Raw genomic sequence first — 24,949 nt, 5'->3', positions numbered from 1 at the left:
ATCAGTTACCTGCATCTCTGGTACCAGTTACCTGCATCTCTGGTATCAGTTACCTGCATTTCTGGTATCAGCTACCTGCATCTCTGGTACCAGTTACCTGCATCTCTGGTATCAGTTACCTGCATCTCTGGTATCAGTTACCTGCATCTCTGGTATCAGTTACCTGCATCTCTGGTATCAGTTACCTGCATCTCTGGTATCAGTTACCTGCATCTCTGGTATCAGTTACCTGCATCTCTGGTATCAGTTACCTGCATCTCTGGTATCAGTTACCTGCATCTCTGGTATCAGTTACCTATCATAATCTCCGTTGCACAGGGCCTTGACAGGGATCTTGAAGGCCTGCCACACTGGGTCCAGAGTGTTCTTTACAACCTCTGTCTTATGGCAGATAGTAAACCTAGAAACACACAGACGCACGCACGCACGCACGCACGCACGCACGCACACACACACACACACACACACACACGCACGCACGCACGCACGCACACACACACACACACACTAGTTACAGTATTGGAAGCCTTTCGAGACATCATAGACTCAGTTTTCCAACTCAAACTTTGCTATGTTTGTTTACATTTGTTTTCTTAATTAGTATTAAGTTTGTCATTTTTTTGGTCTTTAAAAATCTAAACAAATAACAACAACAACTGCTCTTAAACAGCACGCAGTGTGACCAGGTGGTTAGGACGAGCAGGCAGGCAGCATACAGCTGTTGTGCCCTGGAGCTGGCCATTTAAACTGCTTCAGTTAATACCCAGCTGCACAAAACCTTTACATGTTAAGCGTAAAACAAAGGGAGTCCGCTTTCATAAAAACATCCGCTGGACAAAGATATCTCATACAACGTGTGGTTGAGACTGAGTTAATCTCATACAACGTGTGGTTGAGACTGAGTTAATCTCATACAACGTGTGGTTGAGACTGAGTTAATCTCATACAACGTGTGGTTGAGACTGAGTTAATCTCATACAACGTGTGGTTGAGACTGAGGTAATCTCATACAACGTGTGGTTGAGACTGAGTTAATCTCATACAACGTGTGGTTGAGACTGAGTTAATCCTCATACAACGTGTGGTTGAGACTGATGTTAATCTCATACAACGTGTGGTTGAGACTGATGTTAATCTCATACAACGTGTGGTTGAGACTGAGTTAATCTCATACAACGTGTGGTTGAGACTGAGTTAATCTCATACAACGTGTGGTTGAGACTGAGTTAATCTCATACAAGTGTGGTTGAGACTGTGTTAATCTCATACAACGTGTGGTTGAGACTGAGTTAATCTCATACAACGTGTGGTTGAGACTGAGTTAATCTCATACAACGTGTGGTTGAGACTGAGTTAATCTCATACAACGTGTGGTTGAGACTGAGTTAATCTCATACAACGTGTGGTTGAGACTGAGTTAATCTCATACAACGTGTGGTTGAGACTGAGTTAATCTCATACAACGTGTGGTTGAGACTGAGTTAATCTCATACAACGTTGTGGTTGAGACTGAGTTAATCTCATACAACGTGTGGTTGAGACTGTGTTAATCTCATACAACGTGTGGTTGAGACTGAGTTAATCTCATACAACGTGTGGTTGAGACTGAGTTAATCTCATACAACGTGTGGTGAGACTGATGTTAATCTCATACAACGTGTGGTTGAGACTGAGTTAATCTCATACAACGTGTGGTTGAGACTGAGTTAATCTCATACAACGTGTGGTTGAGACTGAGTTAATCTCATACAACGTGTGGTTGAGACTGTTTAATCTCATACAACGTGTGGTTGAGACTGAGTTAATCTCATACAACGTGTGGTTGAGACTGAGTTTTAACTCATACAACGTGTGGTTTGAGACTGTGTTAATTCTCATACAACGTGTGGTTGAGACTGAGTTAATCTCAACAACGTGTGGTTGAGACGAGTTAATCTCATACAACGTGTGGTTGAAGGACTGAGTTAATCTCATAAACGTGTGGTTGAGACTGAGTTAATCTCATAAACGTGTGTTGGTTGACGACTTGAGTTAATCTCATACAACGTGTGGTTGAGACTGAGTTAATCTCATACAACGTGTGGTTGAGACTGAGTTAATCTCATACAACGTTGGTTGAGACTGAGTAATCTCATACAACGTGTGGTTGAGACTGAGTTAATCTCAACTACAACGTGTGGTTGAGACTGAGTTAATCTCATACAACGTGTGGTTAGACTGAGTTAATCTCATACAACGTGTGGTTGAGACTGAGTTAATCTCATACAACGGTGTGGTTGAGACTGAGTTAATCTCATACAACGTGTGGTTGAGACTGAGTTAATCTCATACAACGTGTGGTTGAGACTGAGTTAATCTCATACAACGTGTGGTTGAGACTGAGTTAATCTCATACAACGTGTGGTTGAGACTGAGTTAATCTCATACAACGTGTGGTTGAGGACTGAGTTAATCTCATACAACGTGTGGTTGAGACTGAGTTAATCTCATACAACGTGTGGTTTGAGACTGAGTTAATCTCATACAACGTGTGGTTGAGACTGAGTTAATCTCATACAACGTGTGGTTGAGACTGAGTTAATCTCATACAACGTGTGGTTGAGACTGAGTTAATCTCATACAACGTGTGGTTGAGACTGAGTTAATCTCATACAACGTGTGGTTGAGACTGAGTTAATCTCATACAACGTGTGGTTGAGACTGAGTTAATCTCATACAACGTGTGGTTGAGACTGAGTTAATCTCATACAACGTGTGGTTGAAGACTGAGTTAATCTCATACAACGTGTGGTTGAGACTGAGTTAATCTCATACAACGTGTGGTTCTCATACACGTGTGGTGACTGTTAATCTCATACAACGTGTGGTTGAGACTGAGTTAATCTCATACAACGTGTGGTTGAGACTGAGTTAATCTCATACAACGTGTGGTTGAGACTGAGTTAATCTCATACAACGTGTGGTTGAGACTGAGTTAATCTCATACAACGTGTGGTTGAGACTGAGTTAATCTCATACAACGTGTGGTTGAGACTGAGTTAATCTCATACAACGTGTGGTTGAGACTGAGTTAATCTCATACAACGTGTGGTTGAGACTGAGTTAATCTCATACAACGTGTGGTTGAGACTGAGTTAATCTCATACAACGTGTGGTTGAGACTGAGTTAATCTCATACAACGTGTGGTTGAGACTGAGTTAATCTCATACAACGTGTGGTTGAGATGAGTTAATCTCATACAACGTGTGGTTGAGACTGAGTTAATCTCATACAACGTGTGGTTGAGACTGAGTTAATCTCATACAACGTGTGGTTGAGACTGAGTTAATCTCATACAACGTGTGGTTGAGACTGAGTTAATCTCATACAACGTGTGGTTGAGACTGAGTTAATCTCATACAACGTGTGGTTGAGACTGTGTTAATCTCATACAACGTGTGGTTGAGACTGAGTTAATCTCATACAACGTGTGGTTGAGACTGAGTTAATCTCATACAACGTGTGGTTGAGACTGAGTTAATCTCATACAACGTGTGGTTGAGACTGAGTTAATCTCATACAACGTGTGGTTGAGACTGAGTTAATCTCATACAACGTGTGGTTGAGACTGAGTTAATCTCATACAACGTGTGGTTGAGACTGAGTTAATCTCATACAACGTGTGGTTGAGACTGAGTTAATCTCATACAACGTGTGGTTGAGACTGAGTTAACTCATCACACGTGTGGTGGACTGAGTTAATCTCATACAACGTGTGGTTGAGACTGAGTTAATCTCATACAACGTGTGGTTGAGACTGAGTTAACCACCTGTTCTTTTTCTTTTCCTCTCCCTTCATTCTCTTTATCTCCTCTCATCCTCTCTTTCATGTCCACTCATCCCTCACCACCTATACGCTCTGTGTCTGTCTCAGCTGGGATGTATAGGACATGGACATTATTATTTACCCTACATGTGACCATATAGTATTGCTATTTGGAGAGTGTACAGTATTTGTTAATTGTCTACAGGCCTTTTTCCCACTGTGTATGGGCAAACACCAAATATAGTACAGTATCTGGGTGTGTTTTGTACGACTTAGAGTAAAAAAACGAACATATTTTGAATAACACTTTACAAACGTTAGCGGTGCAAATTAATCCATTTTTGATTCGATTTTGTAAGATGTTTTGTACAAAATGGAAAACTGGATCAACTATTGACAACTTACGATCCGTCCTCATTACTGCGGTAGAAGACCAGAAAAGGATCAGACTTCCCAAAGAAGTCTTTCTTGTCCAACTTGTTCCCACAGAACTGCAGCATCACTGACTCCTAGAGAGACCAGGTTACAGATGAATGGAACAGCCAGACAAACAACATCAGGGACCAGTTTTGATTGGCTGGGGGCCTCAGTATTGTGGCGAATTCAGGGGTTAGCCCTGACCGGGACTCAAATCTGGGTCCAGTGACTGTCACCCCAACACCTTAGCCCTTATTTCAAGAGATCCAAACTTCTTGACGAGGTCGATGTACAGTGCCTTTGGAAAGTATTCAGATCCCTTGACTTTTTCCACATTTTGTTACCTTACATCCTTAATTCAAAAATGTATTAAATTATTTAAGTTCCTCATCAATCTACACACAATACCCCATAATGACAAAGCAAAAACAGGTTTAGACATTTTGCTAATTTATTACAAATAAAAATCAGAAATATCATATTTACATAAGTATTCAGACCCTTTACTCAGTACTTTGAAGAAGCACCTTCGGCAATGACAACAGCATCGAGTCTTCTTGGGTATGACGCTACAAGCTTGGCACACCTGTATTTGGGGAGTTTCTCCCATTCTTCTCTGCAGATCCTCTCAAGCTCTGTCAGGCTGGATGGGGAGCGTTGCTGCATAGCTATTTTCAGGTCTCTCCAGAGATGTTCGATTGGGTTCAAGTCCGGGCTCTGGCTAGCCCACTCAAGGACAGTCAGAGACTTGTCCCGAAGCCACTCCTGCGTTGTCTTAGCTGTGTCCTGTTGGAAAGGTTGTTGTCCTGTTGGAAAGTGAACCTTCGCCCCAGTCTGAGGTCTGAGCGCTCTGGAGCAGGTTTTCATCAAGGATCTCTGTACTTTGCTCTGTTAATCTTTCCCTCGATCCTAACTAGTCTCCCCAACCACCATGCATCACTGTAGGGATGGTGCCAGGTTTTCTCCAGATGTGACGCTTGGTGTTCAGGACAAAGAGTTCAATCTTTTTTTTTTTTAAGAGGTGGATCAGCTTAATATTGCAGAAAGATTGTTGCTTTCATCAATGTAATTTCCTGCATCATTTCCAATACCCCATATATTTTCTGGGTAAATATATATATCCATATACATACACGTACATACCCATACATATACATATGCATACATAAACATACATACATACATACATACATACATACATACATACATACATACATACATACATACATACATACATACATACATACATACATACATACATACATACATACATACATACATACATACATACATACATACATACATACATACATACATACATACATACATACATACATACATACATACATACATACATACCTATATAGATATACATACTTTTTTTTAGAATATACCTTTATTATTACCCGCAAACCCTACCACCCTTCCCCCAATTGGAGTAAACTAATAAACAATAACACCTAGGCTTCTACCTTCTGTTTATACATATTATACACATTTTACAGACACAATCTATTTTACAATAGTTATATTTAGTTTGTTTTTAGTCTTTCCTCTATTTCTGATGTCCACCCAGTTTGATTTCTATTTGTAACTGTGCTATTTCACAAAATATCTGAACCTATATACATTTTACAGACTCTGTATGTTTTACATTGGTTATCTTGTTATTAGTCCCACCCTTCAGCTCCATTCAACCCCTCCCATCTATCTCTCAACACCCTCCATTTTGGATTTCTAATTGCCATATATATTTCAACTGTGCTGTGATGCTTCAGAAAAGTACTGAACCTTTCTATTCTCATAGCTTCTACAGATTGCAAATCAAAGATACATTTTTTTAAAATAAAATCATTATTATATTATTGATTGATTGACTATGGCTTTTCAAATAACCCAGTATTGCTATCTACAGCGTTAGTTCCAGGTAAATGTTGCAATTCTTCAGCCATTCCTGAACCTGTGACCAAAAACGAGCTACATATGGACAGTACCAAAATAAATTATCTAATGACTCTGCCTCCTCACAGCAAAATCTGCAGAGCTGGGAAGATTGTATCCCCCATATATATAACATTCTATTAGTTGCAAGAATTTTGTATAGTAATTGAAATTGAAAAATTTGAAGTTTTGAATCCGGCTTGTTTTGCAAGTCAATTCATAAACCACGTGCCATGGAATGGGTACATCGAAAATCTCTTCACAGCTATTTAGCAATTTATATGGCACAACTGTCAGTTTTTTGGTCCTTAAATGAAATTGGGATATGTTTTTATTTATCACACTTTTCTTTAACTATTTATGTTCTTTAATGCAGGGCCGACAGACAAGTTCCTTACTTTTTTCCCCTTCTACTTGCCTCTTCCATTTTTGTGGTAATGCTGCAATTAGTTGGTTGTAATTTTGGGTAGAGCAGACATTTCCATATGTCTGTGTTAGCTGCATGTGTGACATAACTCCACCAGTCCTATTTAGGATATCATTCACTAAAATTATACCTTTTTTAAACATTTCATAATTTTTTTATAAATTTGTATATTTGAGTTTAACCACAGTATTTGTTGTATTATTTGTTCTGTCTTTTCAGGTGGATTAAACTGAATTTGCAACCAACTTTCCAAGGCTTGTTTACAAAATAATGATATTTTTGAGATTATTCCCTTTTCAAACAACCAAAAGTGAGCAGGTGTAATCTGAATAAAGGGAAAAAGGCCATTCTTGAACATGGGGTGAGACATTCCTACGACTTTACTAGAGAACCAGTTTGGATTTAAGTATAACTTTTGTATGACTGATGCCTTTAGTGAGAGGTCTAATGCTTTAATATTTAATCATTTCTGCCCTCCAAATTCATATCCGTTATATAAATAGGCCCGTTTAATTTTGTCTGGCTTGTCATTCCAAATAAAATTGAATATTTTTGTTCATTAAATTTAAAAAGCAGGTCACTAGGTGTAGGCAAAACCATAAGCAAATAGGCAAACTGTGATATGACTAAAGAGTTAATCAGGGTGATTTTTCCACAAATAGACAGGTATTTTCCTTTCCATGGTAGCAAGATCTTATCTATTTTTGCTAACTTTTTCTATAAAAATGTATTGAAGTGTGTCACGTCCTGGCCAGTATATAAGGTTAATTGTTTTGTAGTTTGGTCAGGGCGTGGCAGGGGGTATTTGTTTTATGTAGTTCGGGGTGGTGTGTTTGTGTAAAGGGTGTTTGATTTAGTATTTCCGGGGTTTTGGTTTATAGTCTGTTTATGTATTTCTATGTCTAGTCTGGTGAGTGTGTTTCTATGTTATTTAATTGGGATTGGGACTCTCAGTTGAAGGCAGGTGTTGTCTATCTGCCTTTGATTGAGAGTCTCATATATAAGGGTGTGTCTGTGTTTGTGATTTGTGGGTGATTGTTCTGTGTAAAGCACTATGCTTTGACAGACTGTTATTTGTTCGTCTTCGTATTTTGTATGTTCATTCTTATAGTAAATAAAAGTCAAGATGAGCATTCACGTACCTGCTGCGTATTGGTCCACATTTTCCGATGACGATTTCGTTATATCGTCAGAGGACGAAGACAACCGTGACAGAATCACCCACCTCTCAAGGACCAAGCAGCAGAGGAAGGAGCAGACGGTTTTCGAAGAGGACAAACGAGAGAGATGGACTTGGGAGGAGATCTTGGAGGGAGAAGGCTCCTACACTTGGGAGGAAATCCAAGCAGGGAAAGATCGCCTTCCTTGGAAACAGGTGGTACGCGAGAGAGAGGAAAGGAGTAAGGCGGGTATGGACCGGGAACGTTTCCGAGGGACAAGACTGGCGTTGAAGCACGAGAGGCACCCCCAAGAAAATTTTGGGGGGGGGCACACGGGTAGTTTGGCTAGGCCTAGGAAGAGCCGGAGGCCAGCTACCCGTGGTTATATGGAGGAGCGTATGAGGTGGGGAGCGCCATGTTTCGCTGAGAAGCGCAATATCTCACCCATACGCACGCACAGTCCGGTGCGAGTTATTCCAGCCCCTCGCAGGTGCCGTGCTAGAGCGGGCATCCAGCCTGGTAGGAGGATGCCTGCGCAGCGCATCTGGTCACCGGTACGTCTCCGAGGACCAGGCTACCCAACTCCCGCTCTACGCACGGCTACCATCAAGCCCCTGCACAGCCCAGTCTGCCCTGTACGAGCACTCCGCTCGTGCAGGGCTACTAGTTCCATCGAGCCAAGGCGGGTTGTGCAGGAGGTAAGATCTAGACCGGCTGTGCGCCTCCATAGCCCTGGGTTTCCAGCTCCTGTCTCTCGTGCGGACCCGGAAGTGCGTCCACCCAGTCCGACTCGTCCTGTTCCCGCTCCCCGCACTAAACGGCAAGTGCGTAAACCCAGCCTCGCCAGTCAACAGTCGTCGGAGCTGCCCGCCAGTCAACAGTCGTCGGAGCTGCCCGCCAGTCAACAGTCGTCGGAGCTGCCCGTCAGTCAACAGTCGTCGGAGCTGCCCGTCAGTCAACAGTCGTCGGAGCTGCCCGTCAGTCAACAGTCGTCGGAGCTGCCCGTCAGTCAACAGTCGTCGGAGCTGCCCGTCAGTCAACAGTCGTCTGAACTGCCGGAGTGGCCAGACTGCGCTGAACTGCCGGAGTGGCCAGACTGCGCTGAACTGCCGGAGTGGCCAGACTGCGCTGAACTGCCGGAGTGGCCAGACTGCCCTGAACTGCCGGAGTGGCCAGACTGCCCTGAACTGCCGGAGTGGCCAGACTGCCCTGAACTGCCGGAGTGGCCAGACTGCCCTGAACTGCCGGAGTGGCCAGACTGCCCTGAACTGCCGGAGTGGCCAGACTGCGCTGAACTGCCGGAGTGGCCAGACTGCGCTGAACTGCCGGAGTGGCCAGACTGCGCTGAACTGCCGGAGTGGCCAGACTGCCCTGAACTGCCGGAGTGGCCAGACTGCCCTGAACTGCCGGAGTGGCCAGACTGCCCTGAACTGCCGGAGTGGCCAGACTGCCCTGAACTGCCGGAGTGGCCAGACTGCCCTGAACTGCCGGAGTGGCCAGACTGCCCTGAACTGCCGGAGTGGCCAGACTGCACCGAACTGCCGGAGTGGCCAGACTGCACCGAACTGCCGGAGTGGCCAGACTGCCCCGAACTGCCGGAGTGGCCAGACTGCCCCGAACTGCCGGAGTGGCCAGACTGCCCCGAACTGCCGGAGTGGCCAGACTGCCCCGAACTGCCGGAGTGGCCAGACTGCCCCGAACTGCCGGAGTGGCCAGACTGCCCCGAACTGCCGGAGTGGCCAGACTGCCCCGAGTTGCCGGACTGCCCAGACTGCCCCGAGTTGCCGGACTGCCCAGACTGCCCCGAGTTGCCGGACTGCCCAGACTGCCCCGAGTTGCCGGACTGCCCAGACTGCCCCGAGTTGCCGGACTGCCCAGACTGTCCCGAGTTGCCGGACTGCCCAGACTGTCCCGAGTTGCCGGACTGCCCAGACTGTCCCGAGTTGCCGGACTGCCCAGACTGTCCCGAGTTGCCAGACTGCCCAGACTGTCCCGAGTTGCCAGACTGCCCAGAGTTGCCAGACTGCCCCGAGTTGCCAGACTGCCCCGAGTTGCCAGACTGTCCCGAGCTGCCAGACTGCCCAGACTGTCTCGAGCTGCCAGACTGCCCAGACTGTCCCGAGCTGCCAGACTGCCCAGACAACCTGGAACGGCCTGAGCCGGAGCCACCTCCAAATAATAGGTGGGTTGGGGAGGGGGGGGTGTAGCACAGTGCCGTCGTTGACGGCAGCCACCCTCCCTTCCCTCCCTTTAGTAAGGGGGAATTTTTCTTTTGGGTATTGTTTGGGGTTATTTTTTTTGTTAAGGTGCTTCCGGGGTAGCACCTTTAAGGGGGGGGTACTGTCACGTCCTGGCCAGTATATAAGGTTAATTGTTTTGTAGTTTGGTCAGGGCGTGGCAGGGGGTATTTGTTTTATGTAGTTCGGGGTGGTGTGTTTGTGTAAAGGGTGTTTGATTTAGTATTTCCGGGGTTTTGGTTTATAGTCTGTTTATGTATTTCTATGTCTAGTCTGGTGAGTGTGTTTCTATGTTATTTAATTGGGATTGGGACTCTCAGTTGAAGGCAGGTGTTGTCTATCTGCCTTTGATTGAGAGTCTCATATATAAGGGTGTGTCTGTGTTTGTGATTTGTGGGTGATTGTTCTGTGTAAAGCACTATGCTTTGACAGACTGTTATTTGTTCGTCTTCGTATTTTGTATGTTCATTCTTATAGTAAATAAAAGTCAAGATGAGCATTCACGTACCTGCTGCGTATTGGTCCACATTTTCCGATGACGATTTCGTTATATCGTCAGAGGACGAAGACAACCGTGACAAAGTGAGATCATTTCTATCTTTTGGGATTTGTATACCGAGTATGTTCACATCCCCGTCAGACCATTCTATTGGTAAACTACACGGTAATGTAAAAGTTGCATTTTTTTGTGATCCAATACATAATATCATAATTTGGTTTTAATCCAGAGAGGTTAGCAAAAGTATCTAGATCATCTATGATGCCATGGAGGGATTCTAATTGTGGTTTTAAAAGAAAACACGTATCATCAGCGTACAATGACACCTTTGTTTTTAAACCGCGGATTTCTAATCCCTTAATATTATTGTTTGATCTAATTTTAACAGCTAACATTTCAATGGCAATAATAAATAAATAGGCCGATAGTGGACAAACTTGTTTTACTCCTCTAGACAGTTTAAAACTTTCTGAGATGTAGCCATTATTTTACTATTTTACACCTGGGGTTACTATACATAACTTTAACCCATTTTATTCCCCAAATTTGAAATATTCTAGGAATTTATAAACTCCATTCATACTTTATCAAAAGCCTTTTCAAAATCAGCTATGAAAACCAGGCCTGGTGTCCCCATTATTTCATAGAATTATATTGTTTCCAGTACTTGTCTTATATTATCTACAGTGTATCGTCCATGTAAAAAAAACTGTCTGATTAGGACAAATAGTATCTGACAATACTTTTTTCAATCTGTGCGCCAAGCATTTAGCTAGGATTTTTGCATCACAGCACTGAAGTGTAAGAGGCCTCCAATTTATTAAATGAACTGGATCTTTATATACACCACTTGGGTCCTGTTTCAGTAATAATGATATCAGACCTTCTTGTTGCGTGTCCCAAAATCTACCATTTATATAGGAGTTGTTAAAACATGCTAATAATGGTCCTCTGAGTATATCAAAAAATGTTTTTTATACTTCCACTGGTATGCCATCCAGCCCTGGAGTTTTCCCAGCCTTAAAGGCTTTAATTGCATCAAGAAGTTCCTCCTCTGTAATTTGGCCTTCACATGAGTCTTTCTGTACAGATGTTCATTTTACATTATTATTAGGAAAAAAATCCATACAATTAGCTTTGGTTAGAGGAGATGGAGGAGACTGAAATGAAAACATATTCTTATTAAAGTACTTTACTTCCTCTTTCAAAATATAATTCGGTGAATCATGCGTGACTCCATCATTTGTAACAAGTTTCAATACATTTTTTTGGTAGCATTTCTATATTGAAGATTGAAAAAGAATTTGGTGCATTTTTCCCCATTTTCCATCCAGTTTGCTTTATTTTTTATAATATATTACACTGGATCTTTCTTGAATAAGTTCCTCCATTTCTTTTTGTTTTTCCTCTAACTTATTCTGTGCCTCTATGGTACAGTTGTTATTGCTATCTAACTGTACTGTTAGTCCTTCAATTTCCTTTGTTAATATGGACTCTTTTGATCTAAATTGCTTTTGTTTTATAGATGAGTACTGAATTGCATGGTCTCTAAATTGCATGGCCTCTTAATCCACGATGGTGTAGCAGTCAGACGTCTTTGTCCTTCATCTTGTCGTGTCCCATGTATATATCTTTTTCTTCACATATCTTTTTTTGTACTTTTCTAAACCTCAACTTCAAAATACTCTCCTGTAACCCGCCTCACCCAATGTGGTGTGGATCTGTTTTTTTATTTACCTCAGAACCGGAATCCCCCCAACAGAAGCTAGCCAGCTCACTAGCTACTAGCTAGTAGTCAGCTAACCACTGCTAGCGGTCATCAGCTAACCTTTAGCTTGGAAAGCTCTCGCCAATTTGTACAACACGACTCAAACCAGAGCATACCGAACCTATTTTCTCTCCATATCCCTGGATTCCTACCGCAAGCTCTGAACCTTTTCACCGGGTCATCGCAGCTAGCTAGCTGCAACCCGAGTGACTACTCCTGGCTAACGTCTGTCCCGAAGCAAGCACCAATTAGCCTGGAGCTAGCCCATGCTAGGCCCATTCTCCCGGCTAGCTGAAGAGGCCCATCAGCCACTCCTGGGCTACAATACCTGGACCCCTTCTACTGCCAGTATGGGGCATGGAACCCCGCTGATCCTTCACGACTGGGCTACCGACGTAACCTGCTCGAGGGGGTACTCAACTGGCCCCTACACTGTGACGTCCTCTGAATGCCCATCTGCTAGCCTGCTAGCCGCGGCCTGCTAGCCGCGGCTCGCTAGCTGTCTAGAGCATATTGGACTGTTAGCTGAATAGATCCATCGGCCAATTTCGTGGGCCACTATACCTATTTTGCCAATTGGACTTGGACCCCTCTGCTACTCGGAACCCTACTAATCCATCAAGACTGGTCTATCGACGTCACCGCACATGGAGGCTAAAACAGACTTTCCTCCATCGCGACGTCCTTCTAAGGCCCTTCTGCCCCGGCCTGCTAGCTGTCTGAATCGCCATGTCTCCAGCCACCCCAACCACACACTGGACCCCTATGATCACCCGGCTACACATGCCTCTCCCTAATATCAATATGCCTTGTCAATTACTGTCCTGGTTAGTGATTATTGTCTTATTTCACTGTAGAGCATCTAGCCCTGCTCAATATGCCTTAACCAACCATTTAGTTCCACCTCCCACATATGCGGTGACATCACCTGGTTTAAACGCCTCTAAAGACAATATCTCTCTCATCATTACTCAATGCCTAGGTTAACCTCCAATGTACTAACATCCTACCATACCTTTGTCTGTACATTATGCCTTGAACCTATTCTATCGTGCCCAGAAACCTGCTCCTTTTACTCTCTGTTCCGAACGTACTAGACGACCAGTTCTGTTAGCCGTTAGCCGTACCCTTATCCTACTCCTCCTCTGTTCCTCTGGGGATGTAAAATTAATCCAGGCCCTGCAGTGCCTAGCTCCACTCCTACTCCCCAGGTGCTCTCATTTGCTGACTTCTGTAACCGTAAAAGCCTTGGTTTCATGCACGTTAACATTAGAAGCCTCCTCCCTAAATTAGTTTTATTCACTGCTTTAGCACACTCTGCCAGCCCGGATGTCCTAGCCGTGTCTGAATCCTGGCTTAGGAAGACCACCAAAAACACTGAAATTTCCATCCCTAACCACAACATCTTCCAACAAGATAGAACTGCCAAAGGGGGAGGTGTTGCAATCTACTACAGAGATAGCCTGCAGAGTTCTGTCTTACTATCCAGGTCTGTATCCAAACAATTCGAGCTTCTACTTTTAAAAATCCACCTTTCCAGAAACAAGTCTCTCATCGTTGCCGCTTGCTATAGACCACTGTCATGGAAAAATTGCAAGATTATGTTATAATGCTTTTATTGCATCAAATGGTTGTTTTATTTGACAGAACAGAGTATTCTGTTAACTATTGTGTGTGTGTGTTCTACTGAGGATGTGCCTCTGAGAGATAACACTGACAGAGGAAATTTACGATGTCTTTGGGTGATAAAACCTAAAGAGCATTCCAGAGCATGAGTTAATGTTTCTGCTCTATACCGTACCAGGGAGAGATGGTTCCAGTTTGGAGTCTTAACCTTGTGACACATTCTATGTATCTGTTGTTTGTCATGTAGGTTGAAAGGGGTGTATCTTGGCTATAAAAGACATTTGTGCTTTTGTCTCGCCACACTCAATGGCTCATTAGAAATGGTGAATCGTTGACAAGTCATTGCTATTGCAAAGCTCTCATTATTAAAGATTTAGTTTAAGTATAACTCTGACTTGTGTGATAAGTTTGTCTCTCCTCATTTGATAGTAAAGAAATGAACCACCACACCACCCTCTGCCCCCAGCTGTGCCCTGGACACCATATGTGAATTGATTGCCCCCCATCTATCTTCAGAGCTCGTGCTGCTAGGTGACCTAAACTGGGACATGCTTAACACCCCGGCCATTCTACAATCTAAGCTTGATACCCTCAATCTCGTACAAATTATCAATGAACCCACCAGGTACAACCCCAAATCCGTAAACATGGGCACCCTCAATGATATCATCCTAACCAACTTGCCCTCCAAATACACCTCTGCTGTTTTCAACCAAGATCTCAGCGATCACTGCCTCATTGCCTGCATCCGTAATGGGTCTGCGGTCAAACGACCACCCCTCATCACTGTCAAACACTCCCTAAAACACTTCAGTGAGCAGGCCTTTCTAATCAACCTAGCCCGGGTATCCTGGAAGGATATTGACCTCATCCTGTCAGTAGAGGATGCCTGGTTATTCTTTAAAAGTGCCTTCCTCACCATCTTAAATAAGCATGCCCCATTCAAAAAATGTAGAACCAGGAACAGATATAGCCCTTGGTTCTCTCCAGACCTGACTGCCCTTGACCAGCACAAAAACATCCTGTGCTGTTCTGCATTAGCATCGAATAGCCCCCGTGATAGGCAACTTTTCAGGGAAGTTAGGAACCAATATACACAGGCAGTTAGGAAAGCTAAGGCTAGCCTTTTCAAGCAGAAATTCTCATCCTGTAGCACAAACTCAAAAAAATTCTGGGACACCGTAAAGTCCATGGAGCATAAGAGCACCTCCTGCCAGCTGCCCACTGCACTGAGGCCAGGAAACACTGTCACCACCGATAAATCCACAATCATTGAGAATTTCAATAAGCATTTTTCTACGGTTGGCCATGCTTTCCCCCTGGCTACCCCTACCCCGATCAACAGCCCTGCACCCCACACAGCAACTCGCCCAAGCCTCCTCCATTTCTCCTTCACCCAAATCCAGATAGCTGATGTTCTGAAAGAGCTGCAATCTGGTTACAACGCCTGCCCAGAAACTAGAATATGCATATAATTAGTAGATTTGGATAGAAAACACTCTAATGTTTCTAAAACTGTTTGAATGGTGTCTGTGAGTATAACAGAACTCATATGGCAGGCCAAAACCAGAGAAGATTCCATACAGGAAGTGCCCTGTCTGACAATGTATTGTCCTTCTGTAGCCTCTCTATCAAAAATACAGCATCTGTGCTGTGACGTGACATTTTCTAAGGCTTCCACTGGCTCTCAGAAGGTGCCAGAAAGTGGAATGAGAAATCTGCAGTCTCTGGGCTAAGTACAGCAGCTCTGTTTGTTACTGGTCCACCTGGGGACAGTGACACTGGAGATGCGCGTCCACGAGACTTCTCCATTTTGTTCTTTCAGTCTTTGAATGAATACAACGTCGCCCGTTTGGAATATTATCCCTATTTTACGAGAAAAATAGCATAAAAATTGATTTTAAACAGCGTTTGACATGCTTCGAAGTACGGTAATGGAATATTTTGACATTTTTTGTCACGAAATGCGCCCGCACGTCACCCTTCGGATAGTGACCTCAATGCACGAACAAAACGGAGCTATTTCAATATAACTATGGATTATTTCGAACCAAAACAACATTTGTTGTTGAAGTAGAAGTCCTGGGAGTGCATTCTGTCGAAGAACAGCAAAGGTAATCCAATTTTTCTTATAGTAATTCTGAGTTTAGTGAGCACCAAACTTGGTGGGTGTGAAATTAGCTAGCCTGTGATGGCCGAGCTATCTACTCAGAATATTGCAAAATGTGCTTTCGCCGAAAAGCTATTTTAAAATCTGACACCGGGATTGCATAAAGGAGTTCTGTATCTATAATTCTTAAAATAATTGTTATGTTTTTTGTAAATGTTTATCGTGAGTAATTTAGTAAATTCACCGGAAGTTTGCGGTGGGTATGCTAGTTCTGAACATCGCATGCTAATGTAAAAAGCTGGTGATTGACAGAGTCAAAAGCCTTGGCCAGGTCGATGAATACGGCTGCACAGTAATGTCTCTTATCGATGGCGGTTATGATATCGTTTAGGACCTTGAGCGTGGCTGAGGTGCACCCATGACCAGCTCTGAAACCAGATTGAATAGCGGAGAAGTTACGGTGGGATTCGAAATGGTCGGTAATCTGTTTGTTAATAAGAACGCCGTTCCGCCTGCGGAACCCCTAGCCAACAGCCAATGGCATCGCACGGCGCAAAATACAAAACCAACTAAAATACCACAATTCAATTTTCTCAAACAATCAACTATTTTACACCATTTTAAAGACAAGACTCTTGTTAATCTAACCACATTGTCCGATTTCAAAAAGGCTTTACAGCGAAAGCAAAACATTAGATTATGTCAGGAGAGTACCCAGCCAGAAATAATCACACAGCCATTTTCCAAGCAAGCATATATGTCACAAAAACCCAAAACACAGCTAAATGAAGCACTAACCTTTGATGATCTTCATCAGATGACACTCCTAGGACATTATGTTATACAATACATGTATGTTTTGTTCAATCAAGTTCATATTTATATCCAAAAACAGCTTTTTACATTGGCGTATGATGTTCAGAACATGCATTCCCAACAAAAACTTCCGGTGAATTTACTAAATTACTCATCATAAACGTTGACAAAATACATAACAATTATTTTACGAATTATAACTCCTTTATGCAATCGCTATGTCAGATTTTAAAATAGCTTTTCGGCGAAAGCACATTTTTCAATATTCTGAGTACATAGCTCAGCCATCACGGCTAGCTATTTTGACACCCGCCAAGTTCGGAGCACACTAAACTCAGAATTAGTATTAGAAATATTGTATTACCTTTGCTGATCTTCGTCAGTGTAACAACAGTTGTCATGGAGAGAAGACCAAGGCGCAGCATGTATGTGAATACTCATATTTAATTTCAAATAAGGAGTAAAGCATCCACTTAACAAAAACAATAAAGGTGACAACAGCAACAGTTCTGCAGGCTATGAAACGCAGTGCAAAAACAACCACCCACAACCCCAAAGAAAAACACACACACCTATATAGGACTTCCAATCAAAGGCAACTCAACACACCTGCCTTCAATTGGAAGTCCCAATCAACAACCCAAACATTCACATATACAAAACTGCCACGTCCTGACCCCAAAACTAATACAATAGCTCCATCTGCTGGTCAGGACGTGACAGTACCCCCCCCCTCAAGGTGCAGACCCCGGAATGCACCTACCAACAGAAAACACCAACAAAAAAAACCCTAAACAATAACCCCTAAACAATAAGGGAGGGAAGGGAGGGTGGCTGCCGTCACCGACGGCACTGTGCTACACCCTCCCTCCCCAACCCACCTATCCTGGAGGTGGCTCAGGTGCAGGACGTGGACCTTGCTCCACCTTCGGCGTAGCCCACTTCGGCAGATGGGCCACTCGGGCTGACCCTGGCAGATGGACCACTCGGGCTGGACCGGAGGACAGGAGGGCCACTCGGGCTGGGCCGGAGGACCAGAGGGCCACTCGGGCTGGGCCGGAGGACCAGAGGGCCACTCGGGCTGGGCCGGAGGACAGGAGCGCCACTCGGGCTGGGCCGGAGGACAGGAGGGCCACTCGGGCTGGGCCGGAGGACCGGAGGGCCACTCGGGCTGGGCCGGAGGGCAGGAGGGCCACTCGGGCTGGACAGGAGGGCAGGAGGGCCACTCGGGCTGGACCGGAGGACAGGAGGGCCACTCGGGCTGGGCCGGAGGACCGGAGGGCCACTCGGGCTGGGCCGGAGGACAGGAGGGCCACTCGGGCTGGGCCGGAGGACCGGAGGGCCACTCGGGCTGGGCCGGAGGGCAGGAGGGCCACTCGGGCTGGGCCGGAGGGCAGGAGGGCCACTCGGCTGGACCGGAGGGCAGGAGGGCCACTCTGGCTGGGCCGGAGGACCGGAGGGCCACTCGGGCTGGGCCGGAGGACAGGAGGGCCACTCGGGCTGGGCCGGAGGACAGGAGGGCCACTCGGGCTGGGCCGGAGGACTGGAGGGCCACTCGGGCTGGGCCGGAGGGCAGGAGGGCCACTCGGGCTGGGCCGGAGGGCCGGAGGGCCACTCGGGCTGGGCCGGAGGACAGGAGGGCCACTCGGGCTGGGCCGGAGGGCAGGAGGGCCACTCGGGCTGGGCCGGAGGGCAGGAGGGCCACTCGGGCTGGGCCGGAGGACAGGAGGGCCACTCGGGCTGGGCCGGAGGACAGGAGGCCCACTCGGGCTGGGCCGGAGGGCAGGAGGGCCACTCGGGCTGGGCCGGAGGGCAGGAGGGCCACTCGGGCTGGGCCGGAGGGCAGGAGGGCCACTCGGGCTGGGCCGGAGGGCAGGAGGGCCACTCGGGCTGGGCCTGAGGGCAGGAGAGCCACTCGGGCTGGGCCGGAGGGCAGGAGGGCCACTCGGGCTGGGCCGGAAGGCAGGAGGGCCACTCGGGCTGGGCCGGAGGGCAGGAGGGCCACTCGGGCTGGGCCGGAGGACCGGAGGGCCACTCGGGCTGGGGCCACTCGGGCTGGGCCGGAGGACCGGAGGGCCACTCGGGCTGGGCCGGAGGACAGGAGGGCCACTCGGGCTGATGCTGACTGACGGACCACTCTGGCAGCTCCTGACAGGCAGGGCACTCTGGCAGCCCCGAACAGGCGGGCCACTCTGGCAGTTCCGGGCAGTCGGGCCACTCTGGCAGACCCGGAAGACAGTCGGGCCACTCTGGCAGACCCGGGCAGTCGGGCCACTCTGGCAGAACCGGGCAGTCGGGCCACTCTGGCAGAACCGGGCAGTCGGGCCACTCTGGCAGAACCGGGCAGTCGGGCCACTCTGGCAGAACCAGGCAGTCGGGCCACTCTGGCAGCTTCTGACTAGGAGGCGGCTCTGGCGGCTCCTGACTAGCGGGCGGCTCTGGTGACTCCTGACTGGCGGGCAGCTCTGGCGACTTACGACTGGCGGGCAGCTCTGGCGACCTACGACTGGCGGGCAGCTCTGGTGACTGTTGACTGGCGGGCAGCTCTGGTGACTTACGACTGGCGGGCAGCTCTGGTGACTTACGACTGGCGGGCAGCTCTGGTGACTTACGACTGGCGGGCAGCTCTGGTGACTTACGACTTGCGGGCAGCTCTGGTGACTTACGACTGGCGGGCAGCTCTGGTGACTCTTGACTGGCGAGGCTGGGCTGACGCACTTGACTCCTGATGCGTGGGGCTGGTACTGGAGGTGCCAGCCTGGAGACACGCACCTCCATGCTAGTGCGTCTAGCGGGAAACACCGGACCGAAAGGGCGCACTGGCGGTCTTGAGTGCAGGGTTGGCTTCACCCCTTCCGGCTCGATGCTCACCTTGCCCTGGCACCTGCGGGGCGCTGGTACCGGGCGGACTGGGCTGTGCGTCCGTATAGGCGAGATGGTGCGTACCTCAGCGTAACATGGCGCCCTCCACCTCATAAGCACCTCCCTGTAGTCACGGGTAGCTGGCTTACGGCTCTTCCCTGGCCTGGCCAAACTACCCATGTGCCCCCCCCAAAAAAAATCTTGGGGTTGCCTCTCGGGTTCCCTTAGCTCCCTTAACTTGTCCTCCCAGAATTGTCTTTCGTCCTGCCAGGTCCATTCCTTACGTTCCTCCTGCCGCTGCTCCTTCCTCTTCCGCTGCTTGGTCCTTTGGTGGTGGGTGGTTCTGTAACAACAGTTGTCATGGAGAGAAGACCAAGGCGCAGCAGGTATGTGAATACTCATATTTAATTTCAAATAAGGAGTAAAGCATCCACTTAACAAAAACAATAAAGGTGACAACAGCAACAGTTCTGCAGGCTATGAAACGCAGTGCAAAGACAACCACCCACAACCCCAAAGAAAAACACACACACCTATATAGGACTTCCAATCAAAGGCAACTCAACACACCTGCCTTCAATTGGAAGTCCCAATCAACAACCCAAACATTCACATACACAAAACTGCCACGTCCTGACCCCAAAACTAATACAATAGCTCCATCTGCTGGTCAGGACGTGACAGTCAGAATGCACTCCCAGGACTGCTACTTCCACAAGAAATGTTGTTTTTGTTCCAAATAATCCATAGTTATGTCCAAATACCTCCGTTTTGTTCGTGCATTCAGGTCACTATCCAAAGGGTAACGCACGAGCGCATTTCGAGATAAAAAAATTCAAAATGTTCCATTACCGTACTTAGAAGCATGTCAAACGCTGTTTAAAATCTTTTTTTGTTGTTGTATTTTTCTCGTAAAATAGTGATAATATTCCAACCGTACAATAGTGTATTCATTCAAAGAGGAAAATAAAAAACAGCGTGCTCACGTGAATGCGCATATACAATCTCTTTGTCACCAGGCAGACCACTGATAAACTGAGCTGCTATACTCTGCCCAGAGACAGAAGACACCTCAATCCGCTTTCTGAAGGCTTTAGCCAGCCAATGGAAGCCTTAGAAAGTGCAACGTAACCACACAGATACTGTAGTTTCGATAGAGAATCAAAAGAAGAACTACAAATTCTCAGACAGGCCACTTCCTGCTTGGAATTTTCTCAGGTTTTTGCCTGCTATATGAGTTCTGTTATACTCACAGACACCATTCAAACAGTTTTAGAAACTTCAGAGTGTTTTCTATCCAAATCTACTAATATGCATATTCTCGTTTCTGGGCAAGAGTAGTAACCAGTTTAAATCGGGTACGTTTTTTATCTGGCCGTGAAAATACTGCCCCCTAGCCCATACAGGATAAACAGGGGCCATAATGAGAAAAGTTAATACTGGTAATAAGTAGTACAAACTGTCTATATATGGTTCCCTGTTTGTAAATATGCATTCTACCTGTGTTGGTGTGTGCTAAGTTGAGGGTCTTGAATTTGAGTGATAAACTCAATGTGGAGCATTGAAGACTGTCATTCTAAATGTGGGTTGTATAACATTGATAGTAGGGATGTTGTTTTAAAGAAGTTATCAGAATTCCATTGTTAAAGAACATCAATACATATGAATTTCTGGATGATACAGTACAATTTACTTGAGCATGTTTTAGTATGTTTATAACTATGTAAGTGGACTAGCAGTAGTGACCAATGTGTTATGGGTTAGATAGAATGATTAATTGTGCAAAATATATTTGTAGCCAGAGGCTAAGTACATACAGGGACAGAGTGTGTCAAATGATAGATGACCATTGCTGTACATTCATACCCCAGGGTGAGGGTAACTTTACTATTGTAGTGGAACATCTGAAAAGCTTAGCGGTGATTTCGCAAAAGAACTCCAACCAGACAATGATTGGAATCCATTTGGATGGGTTCAGTCATTATTTGGTGGTATGGTAGCTACAATATTTCATTGGTTAATTTATGGCTTAGTTATTTTTTATATTATTAAAACTTGTGTTTAGAAATTGTGCAGCAAAGTCGTTGAGGCAATTCTTTCCATGCCATTACTGATCCCTGAAGGAGACGCCTCAGAACCCTATTTATCTGATTTATTTCCTATGTCTGATTACATGTCTGATGAAGATGTTGATAATCCATAACACCAAGGTAAAAAACATTTAGTTAATGGTGCAACATGTCCATATGCCATGCTCACAGCAGGGGTTATGTGAATAATGCTCCCACGGTAGAGTTAAGGGCCTACCGTCATGGTGACCCTGTCGCAATATGGACAGTCTCAATGAAGCAATTGCCTTTTGTGTGGTGATAAAGTATGTACTGATGTTAAATTCATATGTTCCTTTCTCCCTTCTGAGAATGAATTGCACTATGTGAAGGATTGAAACTCAATGACAATAGAGGTCATTTACAATTGTAAAATACTATGTGTAAGAAAGTCTTTCCTTTTCCATTTTTTCCCTTGTGTTAATGCTTGTTTATTGAAAATACTTGTTAGTCATTTTCTATTAGGTTGAGACTTAGTCTCAAAAGGGAGGAAATGTTGTGGAAAATTACATCATTAGTCATGCTATCCTATGTTTTACTGTTTAAATAAATATCTCGTTATATGCCTGTGTCTTTTCTAACCTGATACAAACTTGCCTTTGTATCAGGCAAGATTGGGCATATCAGACAAGATTGGGCATATAGCTAAGGTCCATTTGGCTGTGACCACACCACCCAAACGACATCCTGTGGATTTACTGTCTACAGAAGGTCACATGGATATTATAGTGTTTGCTGTTGTGAATGCAGCTAGACGGTTGAGCCATCGGGCTATCAACCTCGTGCTATCTTAAATCTGCACAGACAACTAATGGCCTTTTACACACTATCTGCTGACTGCCATGTATACAAAAAGAATGTGCTTCTCTATAAAAGCCTAGAACTGACACCATTGATTGAGTTTTCAACTATGCGCTGTTGAGCGGATGGTTGATTCTCCATTTTTGCAAATCTTATAATAAAGTGTTGTTTGAAAGAATCTGCAATCTCTCTTCCTATAGAATTGCTACCACAACTGTCAACTGTGGGACCTTATATAGACAGGTGTGTGCCTTTATAAATCATGTCCAATCAATTTAATTTACCACAGGTGGCCTTCAATCAAGTTGTAGAAACATCTCAATGATGATCAATGGAAACAAACAGGATGCATCTGAGATGAATTTCCAGTCTTATAGCAAAGGGTCTGAATACTTATGTAAATAACATATTTCTGTTTTCACTTTGTCATTATGGAAAATGTAGTGGAAAAAGTCAAGGAGTCTAAATACTTTCCAAAGGAACTGTAGGTGTTGGGTTTAAGGTCGCTGCAGTACATAGGGAGCTACTCATTGGGAAACAGGCAATGTGTGATTTCTGTGCTTACACTTAAAATAATGTTTGTGCATGTGTGTTCGCATACGTGAGTGTGTGCGTGTGTTTGTTTGTTGGAGTATGTGGATATGTATGACTAAACATCCACTGTTTAAAAGGCCAAATTTGTCCATTTTGATGATGCCTGTTCATTCAAGGGGCTAAACAACAGCTTCATACTGCAAGTGAGTTTTTTTTAAACACATCAAAATAACTCACCCTGCAGTTGCTCAGCTCCTCTGCTCTCACTATGATAGTTCCACACTTCTTCCCTGGAATCCCACTGTCACAACACACAAAAAAGAGACTGGAATCCTTCTTCTGTCTATGTTACTGTACATTTCATTATTTATTCATGGCTTGCCGTCCGTCCACATCCATGTCATGCGTGAATCGTCAATAGCTTCCATGAGGCCTAGGCTTAGTGTTTTGTACAGAATGCCAACATACAGAACAAACTTCACCAAGTCAGAAAACAGACAAATTAAATGAATGTTAGAAGCCAAAGCCTTGGTTCAGACTGGAGAGAGAGAGAGCAATGTTGTTTTTAATTTGGCTAAGGAGAGCCGGGATTATGCAATAACATGCATGGAGGAAAATCGATGTAAAATTTAAGTGAGACTTTGAAATCCATCTGGTGTCTGAGACTTGAGGGGCTCTCAGAGGCACAGGGAGTGAGAGGCACTCTCTGAAATGAACTGACTGGGTGAGCAGTGAGCACAAAACCTTGGCATTGAGGGGGGGGGCAACAACAGAGCAAGAGAAAGGGAGATGGAGAGAGACAGTATGAGAGAGGAGGAGAGAAAGTCAGTGAAATAGTGAACGAGAGACTGAGCGTGATAGAGAGACACGAAACAGAACGGGAGGGAGAGAGAGAGAGAGAGAGAGAGCAAGAGAGAGAGAGAGAGAGAGCAAGAGAACAAGAGAGAGATAGTGAACGAGAGAGAAAGAGAACGAGAGAGAGAGAGAGAGAGAACGAGAGAGAGAGAGTGAGATTGGGAGCGAGAGCGCGAGAGAGATAGTGAACGAGAGAGAAAGAGAGCGAGAGCGCGAGAGCGAACAAGAGAGAGAAATAGTGTGGGAGAGAAAGAACAAGAGAGAGAGGGATAGTGAACGAGAGAAATGGAGAGAGAGCGCGAGAGCGAACAAGAGAGAGAGATAGTGTGAGAGAAAAAGAAAGAACAAGAGAGAGAGGGACAGTGAACGAGAGAGAGAGCGAGAGAGAGAGAGAGAGAGAAAGAGAGGAGGAAGACAGAGGGAGAATATGAAAGAGATGGAAGGGATTAAGTAGAACAGGAATAACATTGAAAAAACTGTGCAGTTCATACAAGTCCTTCAATTAGATTCTCTACACACTTGATGTGGTTCTGATGTGGTTCATTAGGGCAGCAGGTAGCTTAACGGTTAGAGCGTTGGGCCAGTAAACGAAAAGTTGTCGGTTTGAATACCTGAGTCGACAAGGTGAAAAATCTGTCTGTGCCCTTGAGCAAAGCACTTAACACACATTTGCTCCAGGGTGCTGTATTGCTATGGCTTACCCTATAAAACAACACATTTCAGTACACCTATCTGGTGTATGTGACAATACAACATAAAAAAATATGATCTATAGTCTAGAAAAGGGATGACATGAGCATCGGACTTTGATACCATGACCGGATCTATACTCTTCTGTCTCACCTATCTACCATTAAAACGGTTTTGTCGGCACTAGAACCGACAAAGTGAAAAGAAAATCTGGACCATCACATTACGGTTCTGGTGGGTATCACAGGATAGTGTATACAGTCTTGTGTGTCTCAATTGGTAGAGCATGATG

General features: G+C 45.3%; 1 protein-coding gene across 1 annotated transcript in view; it reads right to left on the bottom strand.

The window, feature by feature from the left end:
- Nucleotides 1-24,949, bottom strand: part of LOC115197581 (copine-8-like) — an 86,312-nt gene that overhangs the window by 14,310 nt on the left and 47,053 nt on the right. Inside the window, exons 7-9 of the mRNA XM_029759239.1 lie at nt 23,350-23,413; nt 4,212-4,315; nt 296-400 (exon numbers count right to left, since the gene is read on the bottom strand). Coding sequence (XP_029615099.1) covers nt 296-400; nt 4,212-4,315; nt 23,350-23,413 — 273 coding nt within the window. The remainder of the gene's footprint in view (nt 1-295; nt 401-4,211; nt 4,316-23,349; nt 23,414-24,949) is intronic.

Source organism: Salmo trutta, chromosome 7, assembly GCF_901001165.1.
Source record: "Salmo trutta chromosome 7, fSalTru1.1, whole genome shotgun sequence".
NCBI lineage: Eukaryota > Metazoa > Chordata > Actinopteri > Salmoniformes > Salmonidae > Salmo > Salmo trutta.
Note: the sequence above shows the minus strand (reverse complement) of the source record. Positions and strands in the feature narration are given on the sequence as shown.